Raw genomic sequence first — 20,064 nt, 5'->3', positions numbered from 1 at the left:
CGCTTCCGGCAAGGGCGGGGCCGGGCTCGCTGCCTACGGCGTCCTCCGAGTTCAGCTCCGTCTGGTGCAGGCTAGTCCTACGTGCGCAGGCAGAGGCTCGGCTTGTCCCAGCACCGAGCGGGAAGTTGGAACCGGGCGTTGAGGGTTTATTGGAGTGTACATTGTGCCCTCTAGGAGGGGCTGCAGGTGGGTGTGGACGACCTATTGGTCCAGCATGGCGGGTCTGGATTGGGAGTCTCCTCCGCAGGACTGTTCATCAAAGCTTTTTAGGGCCCCCACCCCAGACGCTGGAAATTGAACTCAGGACTTGCCCTGCAGGAGCCTTGTCGCTGAGATGTATCCTGGGTTCCTAACTCTCTAGTTTTTTGAGGCAGGTTTCGCTGTCTGGTTCAGTTTAGCCTGAAATTCACTGTGTGTCCCGGCTGACCTCGAATTGTGGAGATCCTCCTGCCTCAGCCTCTCTTGTGCTGGGGTGACAGGCGTGTGCACCACGCCCAGCTTCTCAAGACATTTTTTACAAGCGAATCCGCACATCACTCAAGCCCCTATAGATTTAATGAACCAAATGAAAACTCGGTCGCTCTTCTCACTTTCCAATCTTCAAGAAAATATACCTTATTTTCAAATAGTTTTAAGTGCCTGGTGTGCTGTGTGTGTGTGTGTGTGTGTGTGTGTGTGTGTGTGTGTGTGTGTCGGGGGGCCAGGCATAGTGCCAGAGACTGGGAACTGAAGCCAGGTACACGGTACCACTGATTTACGTCCACACCCTCTATTTTTTATTTTGAGTGTCTATATTATTAAGCTACATTTAAGGAAATCATGTTCATTTTTTTTTTATTTAAGAGGAAAAAGAGAAAAACACAAAACAAACCAAAGCGGCGTAAGGGTACATGCAATACAGAACTACAAAACAAAACAAAACAAAACAAAACAAAAAAACATAACAGTAAGAAATCACCTGCTAGTAGATTACACACTATCTTCTTGAAAATAGTTCCTCAAATCACAGTATCAAAGAACACAAGGTGGACATTCAAACAGGGAGACTGCAAACAGCTGTGTTCAATGTTTCAAAAACATTGATAAAGTCAGCTATTTAACACCCCTAAACACACTTGCTGTTATATCCGTTAGAGCTCTTTTTTTTTCCCTCTCTTTTTTACAACAAAATTTACACATCTTGGATTTTATTACTCCTTAGTGCTTATTACTTTCTTTGGGGGGGGGGGAAGAATACAGTCAAATATGGCAAAACAAAGCTGTCAGTCAATACCAAGGATAGACATAGCACATGGTGTAGAACAGAGTACAAGTTTATCAACAATGGTTATCAACGTTGTCCCTTGTTTCCTTAAAAAGAATTGTCTATCTTATTAGATATTATAAAGTTGGACAAAACAGTAGAGAACAAGACCAATAAAACTTAGGCATTGTAAACATTACAGGACTTCCAAAGAAGACAATAGTCAAACCAGAATGGGTATCTTAGTGAATCTTATTGTCTTCAAAGTAGTTGCCTATGTCTTCAAACTTGATACTATCATATAGAATGGAACAGAGTCTAATCAGTCAAAACAAGATCGTGGGAGTACTACAGGACTTCAAAACAAGTTAATAGGAAATCGAAAAGTTACTATTTATATATCCTAATTTTTTTGAATTTTTTCTTTAATTAAGACAAACAAGAAATGACTAAATAATTTTTTTTGAAACAATAAGGGGGAGATTGAGATAAAACAGGACATAACAATATAACAATAGAGGTCACAGCATGACTGTTTCAACAACCTAGTACTTCACCACCTTATAACCTGACTTAATAGTAGTTACCATAGTGTCTTTTTCCTTGAAATATTTGGATAAAACATCATATACTCTAGCTTCAAATATTTTCATATCAAGAAGCCCAGAATAAAGCCTTTCTAATTAATGAGTGAAAACTTTATAAGGCTTCAAGGCCACCTAATGGGGAATCATGATTACCACATATTTTTATATATTTGAATCATTATTTACATTAGGGAAACTATTCGGTATTCACGCATGCGAGATTGATTTATTTCACTAATGAGTATGGTCTCAAGCTGCGCCCATTTATTGATAAATATCTCAATGTGATCCTTCTTTATAGCTGAATAATACTCCATTGTATAGAAATACCACAACTTTTTTATCCATTCCTCAGTTGATGGGCACTTGGGTTGTTTCCAAGATCTGGCGATTACAAATTGTGCTGCTATAAACATAGGTGCACATATATCACTGTGGTATGATGCTTTCAGTTCTTCTGGGAATATGCCTAGAAGTGGAATAGCTGGAATAAATGGGATTTCCAGTCCCAACTTTTTGAGAAATCTCCAGACAGATCTCCACAAAGGCTGTACCAGTCTACACTCCCACCAGCAGTGCAGGAGAGTTCCTTTTTCCCCACAGCCTCTCCAGCATTTGTTGTCGGTTTTCTTGATCCTGGCCATTCTTTCAGGAGTGAGATGGTATCTCAGTGTGGTTTTAATTTGCATTTCTCTAATGACCAATGATGATGAGCATTTTTTCATGTATTTATTTGCCATTTGCATTTCTTCATCTGAGAATTGCATATTCATCTCAGATGCCCATTTTTGGATTGGATCTTTGAATTTCGGAGGTCTGAGTTTCTTTAATTCTTTGTATGTTTTAGACAAGAGGCCCTTGTCTGAGAGAGAGTTCACTAAAATCTTTTCCCAGTTTGTGGGTTTTCTTTTCACTATGCTGGAGATTTCTTTTGACATGCAGAAACTTTTTAATAAGAAGTGGTCCCAGTTATTGATTCTGGGAAGTATTTCCCGTGCGGTTTGAGTCCTGTTCATGAATTCTTTACCTACTCCTATGTCTCCAAGGTTTCTACCTATTTTGTCTTCCAATAGATTTAGTGTTTCTGTTTTAATATTCAGATCTTTGACCCATTTAGATTTTAATTTAGTACATGGTGATAGACATGGGTCTAGCTTTAGTTTTCGGCAAATGGAGAGCCAGTTTTTCCAGCACCATTTATTAAAGAGACTGTCATTCTTCCAGTGAACCTGCTTGGCTCCTTTATCAAAAATAAGGTGGTTGAGTGTGTTCATAGTTGTGGTTGTATCTTCTAATCTATTCCACTGATCTTCAGCTCTGTTTTGATTCCAATACCATGTTGATTTTACTACTGTTGCTTTGTAGTATAACTTCAAGTCAGGGATTGTGATGCCTCCTGCTTTGTCTTTGCTGCTTAGAATTGCCTTTGCGATTCTAGGTCTCTTCTGGTTCCAGATGAAATTTAGGAGTAATTTCTCTAGATCTATAAGGTATGTTGATGGTATTTTTATTGGGATTGCATTGAATCTGTATAACAGTTTTGGGAGAATGGCCATTTTCACAATGTTTGTTCTTCCTATCCATGAGCAAGGGATGTCTTTCCATTTTCTGAGATCATCTTCAATTTCCTTTTTCAGTGTATTATAATTTTCACTGTATAAGTCTTTCACTTCTTTCGTAAGAGTAATTCCTAAATATTTCATTTTTTTGCTTGCTAATGTGAATAGTCCAGTTTCTCTTATTTCCCTCTCTGTAATTTTGTTGTTCGTGTATAGGAATGCTATTGATTTCTGAGTATTGATTTTGTATCCAGCCACATTACTGAATTTATTTATTGTATCTAAGAGTATTTCAATGGAGTTTAGGGGGTCTTCTATGTAGAGTATCATGTCATCTGCAAACAATGATAATTTAACTTCTTCTTTTCCTATCTTTACCCCTTTTATTTCTCTTTCTTGCCTAATTGCTCTGGCTAGTACTTCCAGTACTATATTAAATAGGAGTGGTGATAAAGGACATCCTTGTCTTGTACCCGATTTTAAAGTAAAGGCTTTCAATTTTTGGCCATTTAGTATGATGCTGGCTGTTGGTTTGTCATAAATGGCCTTTATTATATTGAGGTAAAGACCATTTATTCCAATTTTCTGTAAAGTTTTTATCATGAATAAGTGTTGGACCTTATCGAAGGCTTTTTCTGCATCTATAGAGATGATCATGTGATTCTTATTTTTGGCTTTATTGATATGGTGGATTACATTTATTGATTTGCATATGTTGAACCATCCTTGCATTCCTGGGATGAATCCCACCTGGTCATGGTGTATAATCTTCTTGATGATTTGCTGGATCCTATTTGCCAATATTTTATTGAGGATTTTTGCATCTGTGTTCATTAGGGAGATCGGTCTATAGTTCTCTTTTATAGTTGGGTCTTTCTCAGGTTTTGGTACTAGAGTAATATTTGCTTCCAGGAATGACTTAGGAAGGATTGCTTCCCTTTCAATTTCATTGAATAGTTTGAGGAGTGTCGGCATTAGGTCTTCTTTATATTTCTTGTAGAATTCTGCAGTGAATCCATCTGGGCCTGGGCTCTTCTTGGTGGGCAAGGACCCAATTACATTCTCAATTTCATTAGCAGAGATTGGGTTATTCAACAGTTTTATATCCTCTTGATCTAGCTTTGGTACTTCATATGCTTCTAAGAATCTGTCTATTTCTTCTGTGTTATCAAACTTTTGAGAGTAGAGGTTTTCAAAATAGGTATTGATGATCCTCTGTATTTCTATTGGGTCTGTAGTGATTTCTCCTTCTTCATTTCTTATTGCATGAATTTGAGCTTTTTCTTTCCTTTTTTAAATAAGGTTGGCTAGGGGCTTATCGATTTTATTTATTCTTTCAAAGAACCAACTCTTTGATTCATTGATTCTTTGGATTGTTTTCTTAGTCTCTATTGCATTGATTTCTGCTCTGATTTTTATAATTTCCTCTCTTCTTTTGGCTTTGGGCTTGACTTGCTCTTCTTTTTCTAGCTGTTTGAGGTGTAGCATCAAGTTATTTATTTGTATTCGTTCTGTTTTCCTGATGTGGGAACTCAGTGCAATAAATTTTCCTCTCAGAACGGCTTTCATTGCATCCCACAGATTCCGGTAAGTTGTATCTGCATTTTCATTTTCTTTTAGGTATTGTTTAATTTCTTCTTTAATTTCTTCTGTGACCCACTGATTACTCAAGAGTGTGTTATTTAGTTTCCATGTGTTTGCGGAATTTTTGCAGTATCCTTTGTCATTAATTTCTAATTTCAGAGCGCTATGATCCGATAATATGCAAGGGATGATTTCAACTCTTTTGCATTTGCTTAAATATGTTCTGTGAGCTAATATATGGTCTATTTTAGAAAATGATCCATGTACTGCTGAGAAGAATGTGTATTCTGATGTTGTTGGTTGGAACATTCTGTATATGTCTATCAAACCCATTTGTTCACAGGTGTGATTCAGTTCTGTTATTTCTTTGCTCATTTTCTGTCTGGTTGATCTGTCCCTTGGTGTCAGTGGTGTATTAAGGTCTCCTGTTACAATTGTGTTACTGATAATTTGAGTTTTCATTTCTGTTAATAATTGTTTTATATAACTGGGTGCTCTGGAGTTTGGTGCGTATATATTTAAGATAGTTATCTCTTCCTCTTGGAGTTTTCCCCTTACGAGTATGTAGTGACGTTCTTTGTCCTTTATGGTCATTGTTGGTTTAAAGTTCACGTTGTCTGCAAACAGAATGGCTACTCCTGCCTTTTTTTGGATTCCTGCTGCATGAAGGATTGTTTTCCATCCTTTGACTTTCAGTCTGTGAGTATCTTTCTGGGTTAGATGGGTTTCCTGTAAACAGCATATGGTTGGATTTTGTTTCTTGATCCATTCTGCTAGTCTGTTTCTTTTGATTGGTGCATTGAGACCATTTACATTAATGGTTATTACTGTTAAATGCTGGTTAATTGTAGGAATGTTATCTCTCTGCTGTTGCATCTTTATCTTTCGGTTCTGTTTAATTATTTGCTTTGCTTAGTGGTTTTTTCCTTTGTGTATCTAAACTGTCTTTCAATATTTTTTGCAGGGTTGGTTTGGTGTTCATGAAGTTCTTCAGCTGTTCTTTGTCATGGAAGTATCGTATTGCACCATCTATTTTGAATGATAGTTTTGCAGGATATATCAGTCTTGGTTGGAAATCATTTTGCTTTAGGATCTGGAATACTTCATTCCATGCTCTTCTTGACTTTATCGTTTGTGCTGAGAAGTCTGCTGTGATTCTGATAGGTTTTCCTTTATAAGTGATTTGTCTTTTCTCTCTGACAGCTTTTAATAATCTATTCTTGTGTTGGATTTCTGGGATGGTGACTATTATATGTCTGGGTGTAGTTTTATTTTGGTTATGACTGTTTGGAGTTCTATATGCTTCACTGATCCTGATGTCAGTTTCTGATCTCATGCTTGGGAAATTTTCAGCTATTACTTCTCTAAATATCCTCCTGACATCCTTCATGTTGTCTCCCTCTCTTTCATTAATCCCTATCATTCTTATGTTATTCTTCTTTGCATCGTCTTGCAGTTGTTGAATTGTTGTTTCCTGGTTCCTTGTTATTTTCAAAAGATCTTTCCTTTCCTGTTCACTAGCTGCAATCCTGTCTTCAAGGTCTGAAATTCTATCTTCACTTTCATTAAGGCGGTTTTTACAACATCATGTTCATTTTGGATGTTTCTCCTTATCTTGCACATGAAACTGTTACAGATAATTGAATTAATGACATTAATCATCTGTCAAACGACTAAGCATCTTTCAAATGCATGTTCTCCAAACCAGCCACATTGGGAATCCTCAACATTTTCTGTTGTAATCAAATAAAATGTAGAGTTAGATGTGATGAACATTCTTTGTTCCGCAGTGGACATCTAGTCACGTTGGAATCAGTCTCTCTCCCTTTCCTTCTCTCTGGCCCCCCCTCCTGCCCCCTCCTAGAGATTGAAAACTTGGATTTCACATCAAGCTACATCCCTGCCTATTTTTTCATTTTTATTTTGAGACTAAGTCTTCCAAAGCTGTTAAGTTTTTTAGGCTGAACTTGAACTCGAAATTCTCCTGCCTCAGTCTCCTAGAGTGCTGGAGTGACAGGTGTAGTCTCTCCCACCCCATTCACCCCAGGAGCAACAGAGAAAGGAGCACCAGGAAGAGACTGGCTGGGCACTGCCACCTGGCGTTATTTTATATGGGGGTGCGTTGGTTTTGAGAAAGTGTCACCAGAGGTGTTTGATTTGAGTGGATCTGCTTGGCAAGGACCAGTGACAGCAGAAGTATTCCTACTACTTTGCTTGTATCGTGCTGTAGGTACTCAGGGCATTTTGCTGATGCGAGATCTGCAGAGCTATGGGTGGACACAGGCAAGGTGGGGCCCACCCTTTTAATTACTGTTTAGATCATTTATGTTTAATGTATCTAAATACATTACGATTCAATTGAGTTATTGGCGATGTCTGGGGTCTCTTTTTCATTGACTTTCCCCTTTAACACTGTTCTTTTGGATCAACCTTTTTCCTCCAGACTGATTTTCATTTACTATTGTGTTTTCATTACAATATATGTATGTCTCAGTCTAAATGGAATATTTCACCCTTGAAATGGATGTAGAACCTAACATACAAGTCCCGTTCCCTCATGCCTTTGTTATCATTCTTAGTGTGCCAACACAATTTGAAATCCCCATCTTATATTTTCAACCATCATATGTATTATAAAGAAATCTCTTTAGTTTTCATTAGTTTCATACTTTCTTACCCTCATTTTCTTTGGCTTTAGGCTCACTGAACTTCTTGAATTTTCACATTCTGAAATATTTTTCCTAATTTTCTCCTCTTCTTCTAAGACCCTTTTGTATTATCACACAGTCCCGTAAGGGTCATATGGAAAATAATTTGGAATTCTTGTTTTTGTTTGTGTTTATTTTGCCTTTAGTACTGGAGATTGAAACTCATGGCACTGGGAGACTGATGGTGCCTCTCTCTCTCCCTCCTTCTCCTCCCCAGGAGTTCTGAACTGAGCTAAATCTATGGCCCTTTTTAATTTTTCATTTTGAGGCAGGCTCTCAGTTTCCCAGGGTGGCCTCCATTTGCCCTCTTTATGCCTCCGCCTTCTAAGTAGTTGGGATTATCTGCATGTGCCAGTCGGTTTGGGATATTCTGCACATTCTTAATATTATGACACTGTTGTCCTCACAATCCTGTGGAGAAAGTAGATGTTTGATCAGGTAATTGACAAAGTTTGGTCCAGTGTGAAAATTTTTAGGCTGGAAAGCAAAGGTCAGTGGTAAAGTGCTTACTTATCATCACCAGTATGGAAAAAAAGGATGCAAGGTTCAGTGAGTAGTTTGTGGGTTATGGTTTCAATGCGTGTTCTCTCTGTTCAGCCTCTTCAGTGCAACTTGTGTCTCTTATTAGAGCTGGAATAAATGGAGGGCAGTTGGTACGGCTTGTGTCTAGATGTATCAGCTGCCCCAAAATCCTCTCGCAGTCGTAGGTGGGGCTTCTTCGGAAGTGGCTGAATCTTGACACTGGGATTTATTCATGGTGAAATGCTAGACTCAAGAGGAGGATTAAGGGTGTAAGTGCCACCCACTCTGAGTAATCTTGAGGAGACAAAAGGGTCAGAAAGCAGCTGTGAAGGCCCTGTTTAGCTTTTGCCACCTTCTGCCTGCCGTGACCTGTTGCCTGTCTGCCACACCACCTGGCGTTGGAGCTAGCTGATTATAGACTAAAACATATACAAACTGTGAACTAAATAAATCTTCTCTCTTTTAACTTTGGGTGTCAGGTATTTTGTCACAGCAATGCGAAATGTAAGACAGAATTTGTTAGCAGCAGTGGAGTCATCATTATAACTGCACCTGAACATGTGGGACAGGAACCTTTGGGACTGCCTTGTGGGAAGTGTTTGGAAATTTTCAGAGTTGCTGGCTGAAAAAGTGGAGCTGTAACACCTTGGGGTATACTTGATGGAAGATTTTGGGCAGAGCTCAGAAAACCAGAAGGCTGATAGAAATCCTGCCAGTGAAGAGCAGGATGGGGAGATTTCTGCAGGGAAGAAGAACATTGGTTGTTGAACTCCAGACAATGTGTGTTATACCTTGGCAGAAAGTTCCTCTGCATTTTGCTCCTATCCATCGACTTTGCCTGATACTGAGAGTAAGGGTGGTGGACTGATTAATCTTGTAGAAGAAATTTCAAGGCAGTCTAACGTTCAGGTGTTGGCACAGCTGTTGGGAGCCTTTTATCCAGATTTATATTGAGAATCAAGAGCAAATATCCCAGCAGAATGAGTTAAAATATGAGTTTGTATAGAAAGGAAGCATCAGTATTTGTATGAACTGCAAAGATAGAGCAGGGGAGATCTTGATTGCTGAGAAGGAACAGGAGATTAGAAAAGATCGCGTGAGGGCATGTCAGGAAGCTGCAGCACCTCACCCTTTTGCAGGTTCAAAATTGCAAAAGTGAGACTTTGCTTTGAGAAGAAAGCCCCAGAGTACTGTGTTTCAGAATGGCAGCAGTTAGGGAATTTGTTCCTTGGAATCATATTCAGGGTGTTACAGCCAAGAGAGAAATAAACCTGCCTGCTGCTGCAACTGGCAGCAGACCTTGGCATCATCCACATGGTACTGGTTTTAGGTCCATGCATATGGCAAGAGTTGTGGGGTCAACAAGATTTCACTTCCATTCAGCTTTTAAGACCTGGGAGGCCAGGCTGAAGCTGTGAGTGTGAAGCCAAAGGTGCAGTGGAGACTCCAGAAGTTCAGAGAATATGGGTCATCTGAGGAAAAAGCAGAGCCCTCCCCCAAGGGAAGCCATGAGAGCTATATCCACTGGCAGTGCCACAGGGCGGAGCTACCCAGCCTCTTTGGAGTTCACAACTTGCCACAGATTGCCAGGGATGCTGGAAGGAGGACTGTGGGATTTAATGTTGGAGTTTGGTCTTGCTTTGCTCCCATTCCTGCTATCCTTGTTTGTAACTTTTGGAATGGAAATATCTATCTTGTGCTATTGAACACTGAAAGCTTAATTTTCATTTACACGTGGGCTCGCAGCTACGAGTTTACCTTAAATCTCAGAGGAGACTTTCAAGTTGGACTTTTCAATAATGCTGAAACTCTGGCACCTCTTAGAGATGGACTAGATGCATTTTGCATAAAGGAATGTGCATGAGTTTTTTGGGGGCCAGGGGCAGAGTGTTGTGGTTGTGGCCAGATTTATCCCAAAGCCTCATGCAGTCATTGGTGGGGCTTTTTCAGAGGTGCTCGGTTCAGTGTGTGATGCTGGGGTTGATTCGTGGTGCAGTGCTAGGCTCAAAAACACCAGGATCAAGAGTGTGAGCACCACCTGCTCTACGTAATCTGGATAAAAGGGGCAGAAAGATGTCGTTAAAGTCTCCAGTTGGTTTTTCTGCTTCTTGCCAGCCATGAACAGTTGCCTGTCTGCCATGCCACCTTGCTGTGGAATGCCAGCTGTGAGCCAAATAAACCTTTCCTCGTTTAATTTGGGTGTCTTGTATGTTGTCTCAGCAAAGAGAAAAGTAACTAAGCCAACAGCCTCAGGCTTGCTCTGGAGAGTACAGACACCACAGGACTGCCTCTGGGAGGCTGAGGACGTGTAAATGGAGGGAAATAAAAACACAATTTCCATTCTTCCAACAGCCCGAGCTGGTAGGTCCACCTTTCTTCTCTATCTACCTCTGGCTCTCTCAGCATTGAGACATTCTACATGTACCTTTGCCAGAAACATAAATCCTATAACAATTTTATGTCCACAGAACGAAAAATCAGTTCGGCATATATGGACACCATCCGGAATGGTATCAGTTAACTGTTGGTATTCGAAACTAGCACTACAAGGAATATGGCAGATAAGGTTATAGAACATTTTAAAGGCCTTGTTAAGCTTCTCACATAACATATAGTAAGTCCCTAATTTATAAATGAGTTCTGTTCCAGGTGAATGTTCGTAAATTAGATTTGTTCCTAAATCCAACAAAATGAGTCTTATATAGTACACTGTGCAAGTTTACAACTAGAATGTTTTTTAAGTTGAGGATTTACTAAAGGAATGGTTGGAAAAATTTGGCATGCCAAAATTAAGGCAAGCATGGTGGTATAGGCCTATCATTCCAGTACTCTGGGAGGCTGAGGCAGGAGGATCACAAGTTTGAGCCTGGGCAACCGGGCAACTTAATGATTTAACAGGGCTGGGGATGTAGCTCAGTGACACAAGTGCCTGCTTGGCGACGTAAGGTACTGAGTTTGATTTCCAGCCCCCCCCCCAAAAAAAAACCCAATTAAACAAGTGAAAAGGGGGAAGAGAGGCTGGGCATGCTGATCAGTGGTAAAATACCTGCCTACTAAGTGTGTGGCCTTGGGTTCAATCCCCTGCTCAGCAAATAAAAAAATCAACACATGAGCCTTTTTTTTTGAGACGGTCTTACTGTGCAGTTCAGGGTGCCCTTGAGTTCAGTAGATATCCAAGGCTGGCCTCAAACTTGCAAAGATCCTCCTGCCTCAGCCCTGTGAGTGCTGCGGTTACAGGCCACCACACCCAGCTAAGGTTATTTTCAACAAGACCAATTATTGGAAAAACTGGGAAAGTACACATTCAAGTATTTCTAGTAGAAGGAAAATAGCCAAAGTCAGTAAAAATATGTCTCGCTGTTGTTTGTCTTTTTGAGATAGGGTTTTGCTTTGCAGTTCAGAGTGTAGCCTAGGCTGGCCTGGAACTTTCAGTGATCCTCCTGCCTCAGCATCCCCAGTGCTGGGATCATGGTGTGTGCCAACATGCCCAGCTAAAATATGTCATGTACAATGAAAAAGAATAAAATTGCACAGGGCTTAAATCTAAAAGGTAGGTTTCAAAAATCACCTAAGGAATACTTTGTGGGAAACATAACAAATGATTGATTTCTATTTGTGTATGAATTCAATAGGTGGAGAACACAAAGGAGTTCTGGCACGGGAAGGAGTTTCTTAACCCTAAGACAAAGGGGATGTGCACAGCAGGACGCAGACACATGACAGAGAAACATGAGCAGGAAAACACAGCTCCCAGCACTTACTGTGATTTCTACCAAAAAGACAAACCAAGGCATCAAAAAGCATTCTGAAGGGCAAGTGTACAGATGTCCTGGGCCTTGCCCCAGTTTGATACAGGGCAGGAGAATACTGGCTTTGTTCTCAAGGTGAGAGGAACTGGTTGTGGATCTGGGCTTTGGATTCATTGGTTTCAATATGAAATATGTGCTCCCAAGCAAGCTGATAACTCACCAGGGAGGGGGAATGTGCCTCAGCCCACAAAATATCCACCCCGTAGTGTATCTTAACATACAGAAATGAACCTCCTCACTAATAAACTGGTCCTCTGATATTCACATATCACCCCTAAGAATGAAGAACATGGAAAATTACAATAATAGTGTGTTACATTGCTCTTATGAGTACAGGAAAAAATTCTGAATAGGAAAAAGAAATATAACAAAGTCTGAGTAGTCTGCCTAAGCCAGGCCATACCAAAGTTCTCCATTACATGGCACTGTTCAATAAGACGTGTGTGAAATTTTCAGACCTGAAAACCAATTTAAAATTATATTTCCATAATTAAGGTGAAAGTCTGGAGCTGTTTTTAGGGCATAAACTCTACTGAGATGAATATGAAAACATGGTTTTCTTTGAAACAAAGGCAAAGGAGATCACAATGGACAGCTCGGGGGGAGCAGGAGGCCTGGATGAAGCATGCAGTCCTTGGCTCTGAGTGTCGCTGCCCGACTGACTCACAGCCAGTGGCTCCTGAGGACCAACAATTTCTTTCATATCAACTTTTGAGATGGCACAGATCCCAGTAATCTGGCTTTTCTATAGGCCTGGAGTATACAGCTGAACGTGACGGCTGATGTTATACTGGAATTACGGGCTAGGTCAACAGCAAACTCAGGCACACAACCCATTCTCAAATGCCTAAGTACAAAACGTGAGTCTAGTGTAGTCTGGCCATGGGCATCGATACAGAGGAGGTTCTGATGATCTTATGAACTCACCTCCAGTGAAAATAGGAAGTCATATCCAGTGGTGAGGTCTTGGAGTTGGGGGGCATCTTCCCCAGCAGTAAGCCTCTCAGGCAGAATACGTGGGCTCTGAAACTGGGCTGTCGTTTGTTAATATCACATCCAAGCCCGAGGGTGAGGCCACTTGCAGTAGGGACTTTGCCCATGACCCACGTACTCATACTCGGGAAACTCTGAACAGGTTCCTGCGGTGGCCTTCATGCCTTATTTCAGACCACTGCGATGGCATGTAAGGCCAATCTGTGAGCTGTGACCACCCACACAGGGGACAGGTCTCATGGTCTTTGGGGTCACTGTCAATAATGAAACAGGCTGAAGAGCAACAGCACACCCCCAAAATGTCCCTACCCACTCCTCACCACAGACACACAAAGGTACAGAGGTCTCTTTCATTCCACATTTATTCTTTGCCTTGTTTTGGACTACATCACACTGGCTCGATTAAGAGCCACAAAAAGAGCCATCAAGTGGCTGCAGCCTGCTGGCCATCCACAAATAACCAAGGGTCGCTCAAGCATCAGGAGGACACACATTTGGACCACTGAGGCTGAAATCTGGTTGTGGTGTGCATGTCTGTACCCAAAGGCCACATTCAGAAGGTGCCATGATGAGCTCCAGCACCATGGGCTGTGGTGAACAGCTGTGTTCACGGGGGCATTTGTTTTTTCACTGTACGTGGAATGAATAATCCAGATTTTACTACCAGTTCCAGCCGGTGCTTGACTCAGGCATATAAAACCGCTCTGCCAAGTGGCACAGTGCACAGAGCACGCTGCCGGCTATGCCAGCTCCTGCCCTGCCAGATGGCACAGAATCTCCCATTCTCAAGTGCAAGTGCCCTCCTGCCATGGCCATGACACCAAGGCACCTGTACCGCCAGCATCCATCCATCCCAGGCTCCCTCATCCCCTCTCATCTGAAAGGGTCAGACAGGAAAGAGAAACAAGAAGCTTAACCAGCACTGAATTTATAGCTGGGACCATGTTCGAGAGCCTGACAAATGAACCAAGGAATCCACAAGGCTCCAGACAGTACTGTTTGGATCCCAAATGCCCACTGTTTGCTGCCAGGCCGCTACTCAGATGCTGTAGTAACTGGAATGAAATGAGGTTGCTCAGAAGGGAAAGAATGGCGAATTCCTCTGGAAATGATCAGGACAGAATCGCAAACATTCAAAATAAAGAAGGACGCGCTGGATGGCCACATTTTTGTCAGCCTACCAGATTTCAGAATACGGGGATTAGATTACCATAGTCCATATATTCAGTTTTCTCTTGGGCATGAATCAGGATTTTCACTAAATGCTGAGAATTAATGGCATGTAAAAATGACTTTCCCACGTTTCTTACCTTCATAAAGTCTTCTTCACTGTGAGATCACAAGTGAAGCTCAGCAGAACTATACCTTTCCCACATAATTCACAGCAGGCTCTCCCTTCGGTGTGAAGCCTCACATATTTAAGAATAACTTCCTGGGAAACAGACAAGACCTTCATATTTCCTTCTCTCAATTCATGGGGCATCTTGAGTATGAGTTCTCGAATGTCTTCAAATCAAATTGGAGTAACTGAGGGCTACCCCTCGCTCTCTACAAGAGCAAGGTTACTCAGCGGTGTACACGCCGCTGCACTGATGAAGATGTGAGGGTTTCTTACGTGGCTTTTGGCATTCGTCCCATCCCAAGTGTTCCTGCTCTGTGTGCGTCATTAGGTGGTCACTGAGCAGGCAGATGCTGCTGTAGGCTTCCCCACACTCCTCGCACTTATAGGGCTTCTCGCGAGTGTGAATTTTTACATGGTGAATTAGGTTTGAGGATGAAGTGAAGGTTTTCCCACATTCCCTGCATTCATAGGGTCTCTCCCCAGTATGACTTCTGATGTGCTCCGTTCGGCTGGAGGAGGTGGTGAAGGCTTTCCCACAGTACTTGCATTTATAGGGCTTTATGCCGGTGTGAATCCGAATGTGCTTCGTGAGGTATGAGAAATACTGGAAGGATTTCCCACATACGTGACAATCAAATGGCTTTTCCACTGTGTGAGTTTTTAAGTGTTCGTTGAGCAGATTACACCTATTATAGGCCTTCCCACACTCCTGACATTCATAGGGTTTCTCTCCAGTGTGGATGGTGAGGTGTTTACGCAGGTAGGAGACATTGAGGAAGGCTTTCCCACACTCCTTACATATATAGGGTCTTTCTCCGCTGTGAGTTCTTACGTGTCTCCGTAGGTATGAGGATGCATGGAAGACCTTCCCACACTCGCCGCAGATGTACGGGATCTCTGCACTGTGCGTCTTTCTCACGTGGTTATGGAGGTAGGAGGAAGTGAGGAAGGCCCTCCCGCACTCCTTACACGTGAAAGGTCTCTCTCCACTGTGGGTTCTCACATGTCTGTGCAGGTAGGAGGAAGAATGGAAGGCTTTCCCACACTCCCCGCACACGTAGGGCCTCTCTCCGCTGTGCGTTCGCCTCACGTGGTTGCGCAGGTAGGAGGAGGTGAGGAAGGCCCTGCCGCACTCCTTACACACGTAGGGCCTCTCTCCGCTGTGGGTTCTCACGTGCTGAGAAAGGCGTGGGGGTGAAGCGAAGGCTTTCCCACACTGTGTGCACTCGTAGGGCTTCTCGGAAGCGTGGGTGGGGAGGTGTGTGATGAGGCCCGAGCGCTTGGTGAAGGCTTTCCCGCAGTCCTTACACTGATAGGGCTTCTCTCCGGTGTGGGTTCTGAAGTGTTCCACCAGCCGCGAGTAGGTGGTGAAGGGCTTCCTGCATTCCTTACACTCATAGGGCTTCTCCCCAGTGTGGGTTCGCATGTGCCTGTTAAGGTTTGAAGAGCGCCCGAAGGCTTTCCCACAAGTCTTACACGCGTAGTGTTTCACGGCGTGCACTTGGACAGGCACAGTGTGCCCAGTGGAGTGAGGAAAATTTCCATATATTTGGGTTTTCAGGTGTGTCTTGAAATAGGAGTGTTCACTGAAGATTTCCCCACACTGCGCGGAGTCACAGAGCTCCCCTGCACTCTGGCTTCTTGCCTGTTCATGAAGGGATCAGTGATGGTTAGAAGATCTTACAGACTTGCTAACAGATTCTATCTATCTGGAAACAGAAACACTATTGTGACTCTGATTTCTGTCATTTTGATCATATGCGTGTATCGTCTGCTCTGTGGATTTTCTTCAAGTGGAATAAAGAACCCAACACTAAATACTCTGTGTTGCCATGCTAGGCCTCCTCTTGGAAGAACTGTCCATTTTTATGAAATTCTTTTAAGACTCTTGGGACCCACTTACAAATGTGCGAAGGTGTACTTGTGGGAACTCTGAACCTTAGTTTGTTTGCTTATTTATTTATTTTGTCTTCTTGAGACAGGGTCTTACTATGCAGTTCACACTAGCCTCGAGCTCACCTTGTAGCCCAGGCTGGTCTCGAATTTGCAGTGACCCTCCTGCCTCAGCCTCTTGAGTGGTGGGATTACAGGTGTGCACCACCACGCCTGGCTGAAACTCTAGTTTAGAGCTAGGATTAGTTTCACAATTCACCGTATTCAGAATATCCATCTAGAGACATTTCTCCTGTTAGAGTAAATGCCACTTCTCTCAAACACCTCCCCTTTTTGCTAATTTTCTCCCAGTGACTTCCAGTCTCTGAGTGTAGAAAATAAGAAACCGCCCTTGTTAACCTCAGAGTTCAGCACTATTCTCCCCTCCTCTCTCCTGACAACCAGGTGGATGGTGATAAGGACCTTATTTAGGGTGTGCTTCATGACGATGATTAGGATTTCTGTGATGCTCTTACCGTTCCGGCCATGTCTTCTGTTCAAACTGAATGACAGAACAGCACTGCCAGAGCTCGACCCCTTTGCCTAATCTTAAAACTGCTGTCCAGATATTTGCAAGATTGCTTGAAAAAGCCAATGTCTAGTTACAGCTGTGTGACCCTGCACGTGTGTATCCCTGAAGGATTTCCCAGTGAGTCTGGGATCCCCTCAGATCCATTCCACTCAGCGTACTTCTCCAGACACACTGATCTGCCGGGGGATGGGGACTTATGTTACAGTGGAATTCCAAATCTCTGAGTGTAACAAATAATCAAGATCTCCTACTAATCTTACTGTTGGCATGCCATGGGAAGTCTGTCCCCTCAAAAAGTTCTGCTGAAAGGCTGTCTCCTTGGTGCTGAGTTGCATTTCCCATTCTGAAGATAAACAGAGAACAACATTAAAGTTTAAGGAAGGATGTGGTCATCTGCAGGAGTGAAAGATAATAAGGCTTATTCACATTTCTCTTCAAACAAAACCTGGCTGAGTTCAAAAGGTAAGAAGGAAGAGGGGAGGAAGAGCGAGGAGGAGGAGAGGAAGAAAGAGGAAAAGGAAAGGAAAGAAAGAAAACAGAAACTGAAAAATTTGAGCATTTTAATTAGGTTAATACATTTGGCAATGGCTAATAATATGAATCAGTTTTAGTTTACTACAAATTGATTCTTTGAAAATTAAAACTGATGGTAAATATTATCAGAAACAAAGAACAAAGACCTGGACAAAGAATAAACAACAAACTGCTAACACAGCGAGAGAACACATCGTTCTGTGAAACCCTAGGACAGTGCGGGCAGCCAGACACAGGACGGCAGGCTGAGGGTTTCGCATGTCCACCGCCTGCCTGCTGACCTCAGGTCTTCCCCAAGGCCCCTCCCTGCACCCACCTTCACTGTGGCCTTGGGGCAGGGCTGTCCATGTGGACACTCACCGTGGGCATCTCCTCCCTGCTCCGTCTTCCAGGCCCCCTTGTGTTCCAACCAGGAGATCAGACTGGGCTTGACCAGCTCACCCCCTGCACCTGGGGAAAGATGCATTCATCAAGAGGTGCAGGCAAGAGAGCCCCAAACTTGGTGTAACTCAGGAGTGATGCTTCTCACGAGAGTCAGGAGTTATCACAGAAGGACTAAACTCGCAAATATCTCTGTCTGGGCCCCAAATGATGAGCTCTTTGAACTCCGAGATCCAGAGGAGTGCTTATGCACTTGGTAATCCAGCAGTAACACCTTGATTCAATTAGAAAATACTGAAACAAACTGGTCCTTGTTCTTCTACATAAAAACAAAACTGTATCAGTGAATCTTACATATTCCAGTGTGTCAGATTTATCATCACGGCATGTTAAAACGTACATAACAGGGATTGGCCTGTATGTCAAAGGAGAGACTAGGCCAGGTCCGGGCAGCATACGCCTGCAATCCCAGCACTCAGGAAGCTGAGGCAGGAAGATGACCAGAAGCCTGAGGTCAGTCTGGGCCACACAGTGAGTTCAAAGCCATCTGGGCTACATGGCAAGATCCTGTCTCAAAAACCAAACACAGAAATGGGGAAGAGATTAACAATTAATGTCTCTTTCCTTTTGGTAGCATCAGGGATTGAATGCAGGCCCTTGTGCACGCTAGGCAAGTGCTGTACCGCTGAGCTCCACTCCCGGAGCCCTAGTCTACCTTTCTGATGGGACAGTGGTGGTGTCACTCACCTGGGCCCACTGGGAGCCACTACAGTAGGTTAGAGTGGACAGCAGTCCCCTTCCCCGTGGTTTTGCTTCCCACAGTTTGTTACCCACCATCTGTGGCCTACAAATACTAAGTGTACATTTCCAGAAAAGATACACAAGTTTTAAATGACACCGATTTTCAGGAATGTGATGATGAAATCTGTGTCCCACTTTGTGCTGCCAGGGATGGGACTCTTCCCTAGGTCCATCAACAGCACCAGGGTAAATGCTACCCACAGACAGTGTCCTTAGGACAGCAGTGCTTATATTCAAATAAGCTTTATTTTACTTAATAATGGCCCCGGCTCTTGCGACATTCCCCCAAGGATAAAGCAGGACTACTGTCCCGGGGCAGAGGTCCGCCCCTCACTGCCCAGTGGACTCTCAGTCCCCCTCACCCAGGACGGGACCCAGGCCCGCAGCCTCCGTCTCCTCCCCAGCAGGCTGCAGCTGCGCGGCCCTCTTACCCACGGAGGTCAGGTTCTCATAGTTCTCCAGCATCACCTCTCTGTACAGCTCTCTGTGACTCTGGTCCAGTAAAACCCACTCCTCCTGGGTGAAGTCCAGGGCCACATCCTCAAAGGTCACCGAGTCCTGAATCAGCACACACAGGCCGGCCTGAGCACCGAGTCACGGCATCGACCTCTGCCCCGGTGTTCACCACAGGTGAGGGGTGAGGCTGACGGCCGCATGGGGCCCCCAAGGCCTCCACTGCCCACCCAGGGCCCAGGGTCCTGGGGACCTTTCTTGTACCCCCTCGCTCACACTGTCCACCTCCTGCCGTCATAGGGACACAATGTCCTTCTGAAACACAACTCTTCTCCCCACAACTAGACGGGTGCTCTGCTGCTCTTTCTCTGTGCTGTTAAAGAACCCTCCTGAACACATGTACGTGTCTGATAAACAGGCATCATGAACTATCAAACTGTAACAGAAAGGAACGCTTCCTTCTCTCTGTCTATGCGAGTACCTCGCGAAATAACAAACACACTCAGTCCCCACCAGTGTCATGGTCAGCAGCTACTGATGTCCTGGAATAGCTTCCTGGTAACACCTTACAGTAAGGGCGGTGTGGCTCCCCCAGGAATCACCTGGGCCTCGGTCCTGGCCGAGGCTTTCCTGGCTTTCAGGCGGGGACACAAATCTGCCTTGGCCAGAAATGTGTCCATCTGGTCGGGCCAGCATGTGATTGGGTCGGACCCAGGCCCCACATACCTGATAGCAGCCTGTCAGGCAGTCAGCCACCATCCTGTCCTCCTTTATCTTTTCTTCAAGAAGGAATCCTGGCTCCCTACACAGAAGGGCTCCTGGAAAGAGAGTAGGCAGGAGAATGTATGGAGGAACAAAATTCTCACTCATCTGCCCAGAAGCCAGCCCCACCCTACATGAGACTCTGTGTAGTTCAACATTTTTTTTCCAGTACTGGGGACTCAATTTAGGATTCTGTGTTAGGCAAGCGCTGTAACGGAAATCAAAGGATTTTATTTTGAGACAAGGTGCCACGAAGTTGCTCAGCCTGGCCTCCCACTTGTAGTCCTCCTGCCTCAGCCTCCCGAGGAGCAGGATTGGAGGG

General features: G+C 43.6%; 1 protein-coding gene and 1 long non-coding RNA gene across 4 annotated transcripts in view; one reads left to right on the top strand and one right to left on the bottom strand.

Moving 5' to 3' along the window:
* Window positions 1–45: 45 nt before the first annotated feature.
* On the top strand, window positions 46–14,224 carry LOC134471043 (uncharacterized). Its single transcript, XR_010040381.1, has 2 exons — window positions 46–186; window positions 11,836–14,224. It is a non-coding gene; the product is annotated as an uncharacterized LOC134471043 (long non-coding RNA).
* LOC100727722 (zinc finger protein 778-like) overlaps window positions 13,350–20,064 on the bottom strand; it is a 26,977-nt gene continuing 20,262 nt past the window's right edge. For 2 of the 3 annotated variants that reach the window (XM_063228615.1, XM_003461709.5), the window contains 5 exons: window positions 19,707–19,798; window positions 18,959–19,085; window positions 17,706–17,795; window positions 17,072–17,154; window positions 13,350–15,992 (listed from right to left, as the gene is read on the bottom strand). In XM_063228615.1, the coding sequence (XP_063084685.1) occupies window positions 14,568–15,992; window positions 17,072–17,154; window positions 17,706–17,795; window positions 18,959–19,085; window positions 19,707–19,739 (1,758 nt within the window). In that variant the 5' untranslated portion in view covers window positions 19,740–19,798 and the 3' untranslated portion in view covers window positions 13,350–14,567. The remainder of the gene's footprint in view (window positions 15,993–17,071; window positions 17,155–17,705; window positions 17,796–18,958; window positions 19,086–19,706; window positions 19,799–20,064) is intronic. The other variant, XM_063228617.1, reaches the window with a different exon arrangement.

Source organism: Cavia porcellus, unplaced genomic scaffold (assembly GCF_034190915.1).
Source record: "Cavia porcellus strain 051 isolate PalLab524CR breed Dunkin Hartley unplaced genomic scaffold, mCavPor4.1 scaffold_17, whole genome shotgun sequence".
Lineage (NCBI taxonomy): Eukaryota > Metazoa > Chordata > Mammalia > Rodentia > Caviidae > Cavia > Cavia porcellus.
Note: the sequence above shows the minus strand (reverse complement) of the source record. Positions and strands in the feature narration are given on the sequence as shown.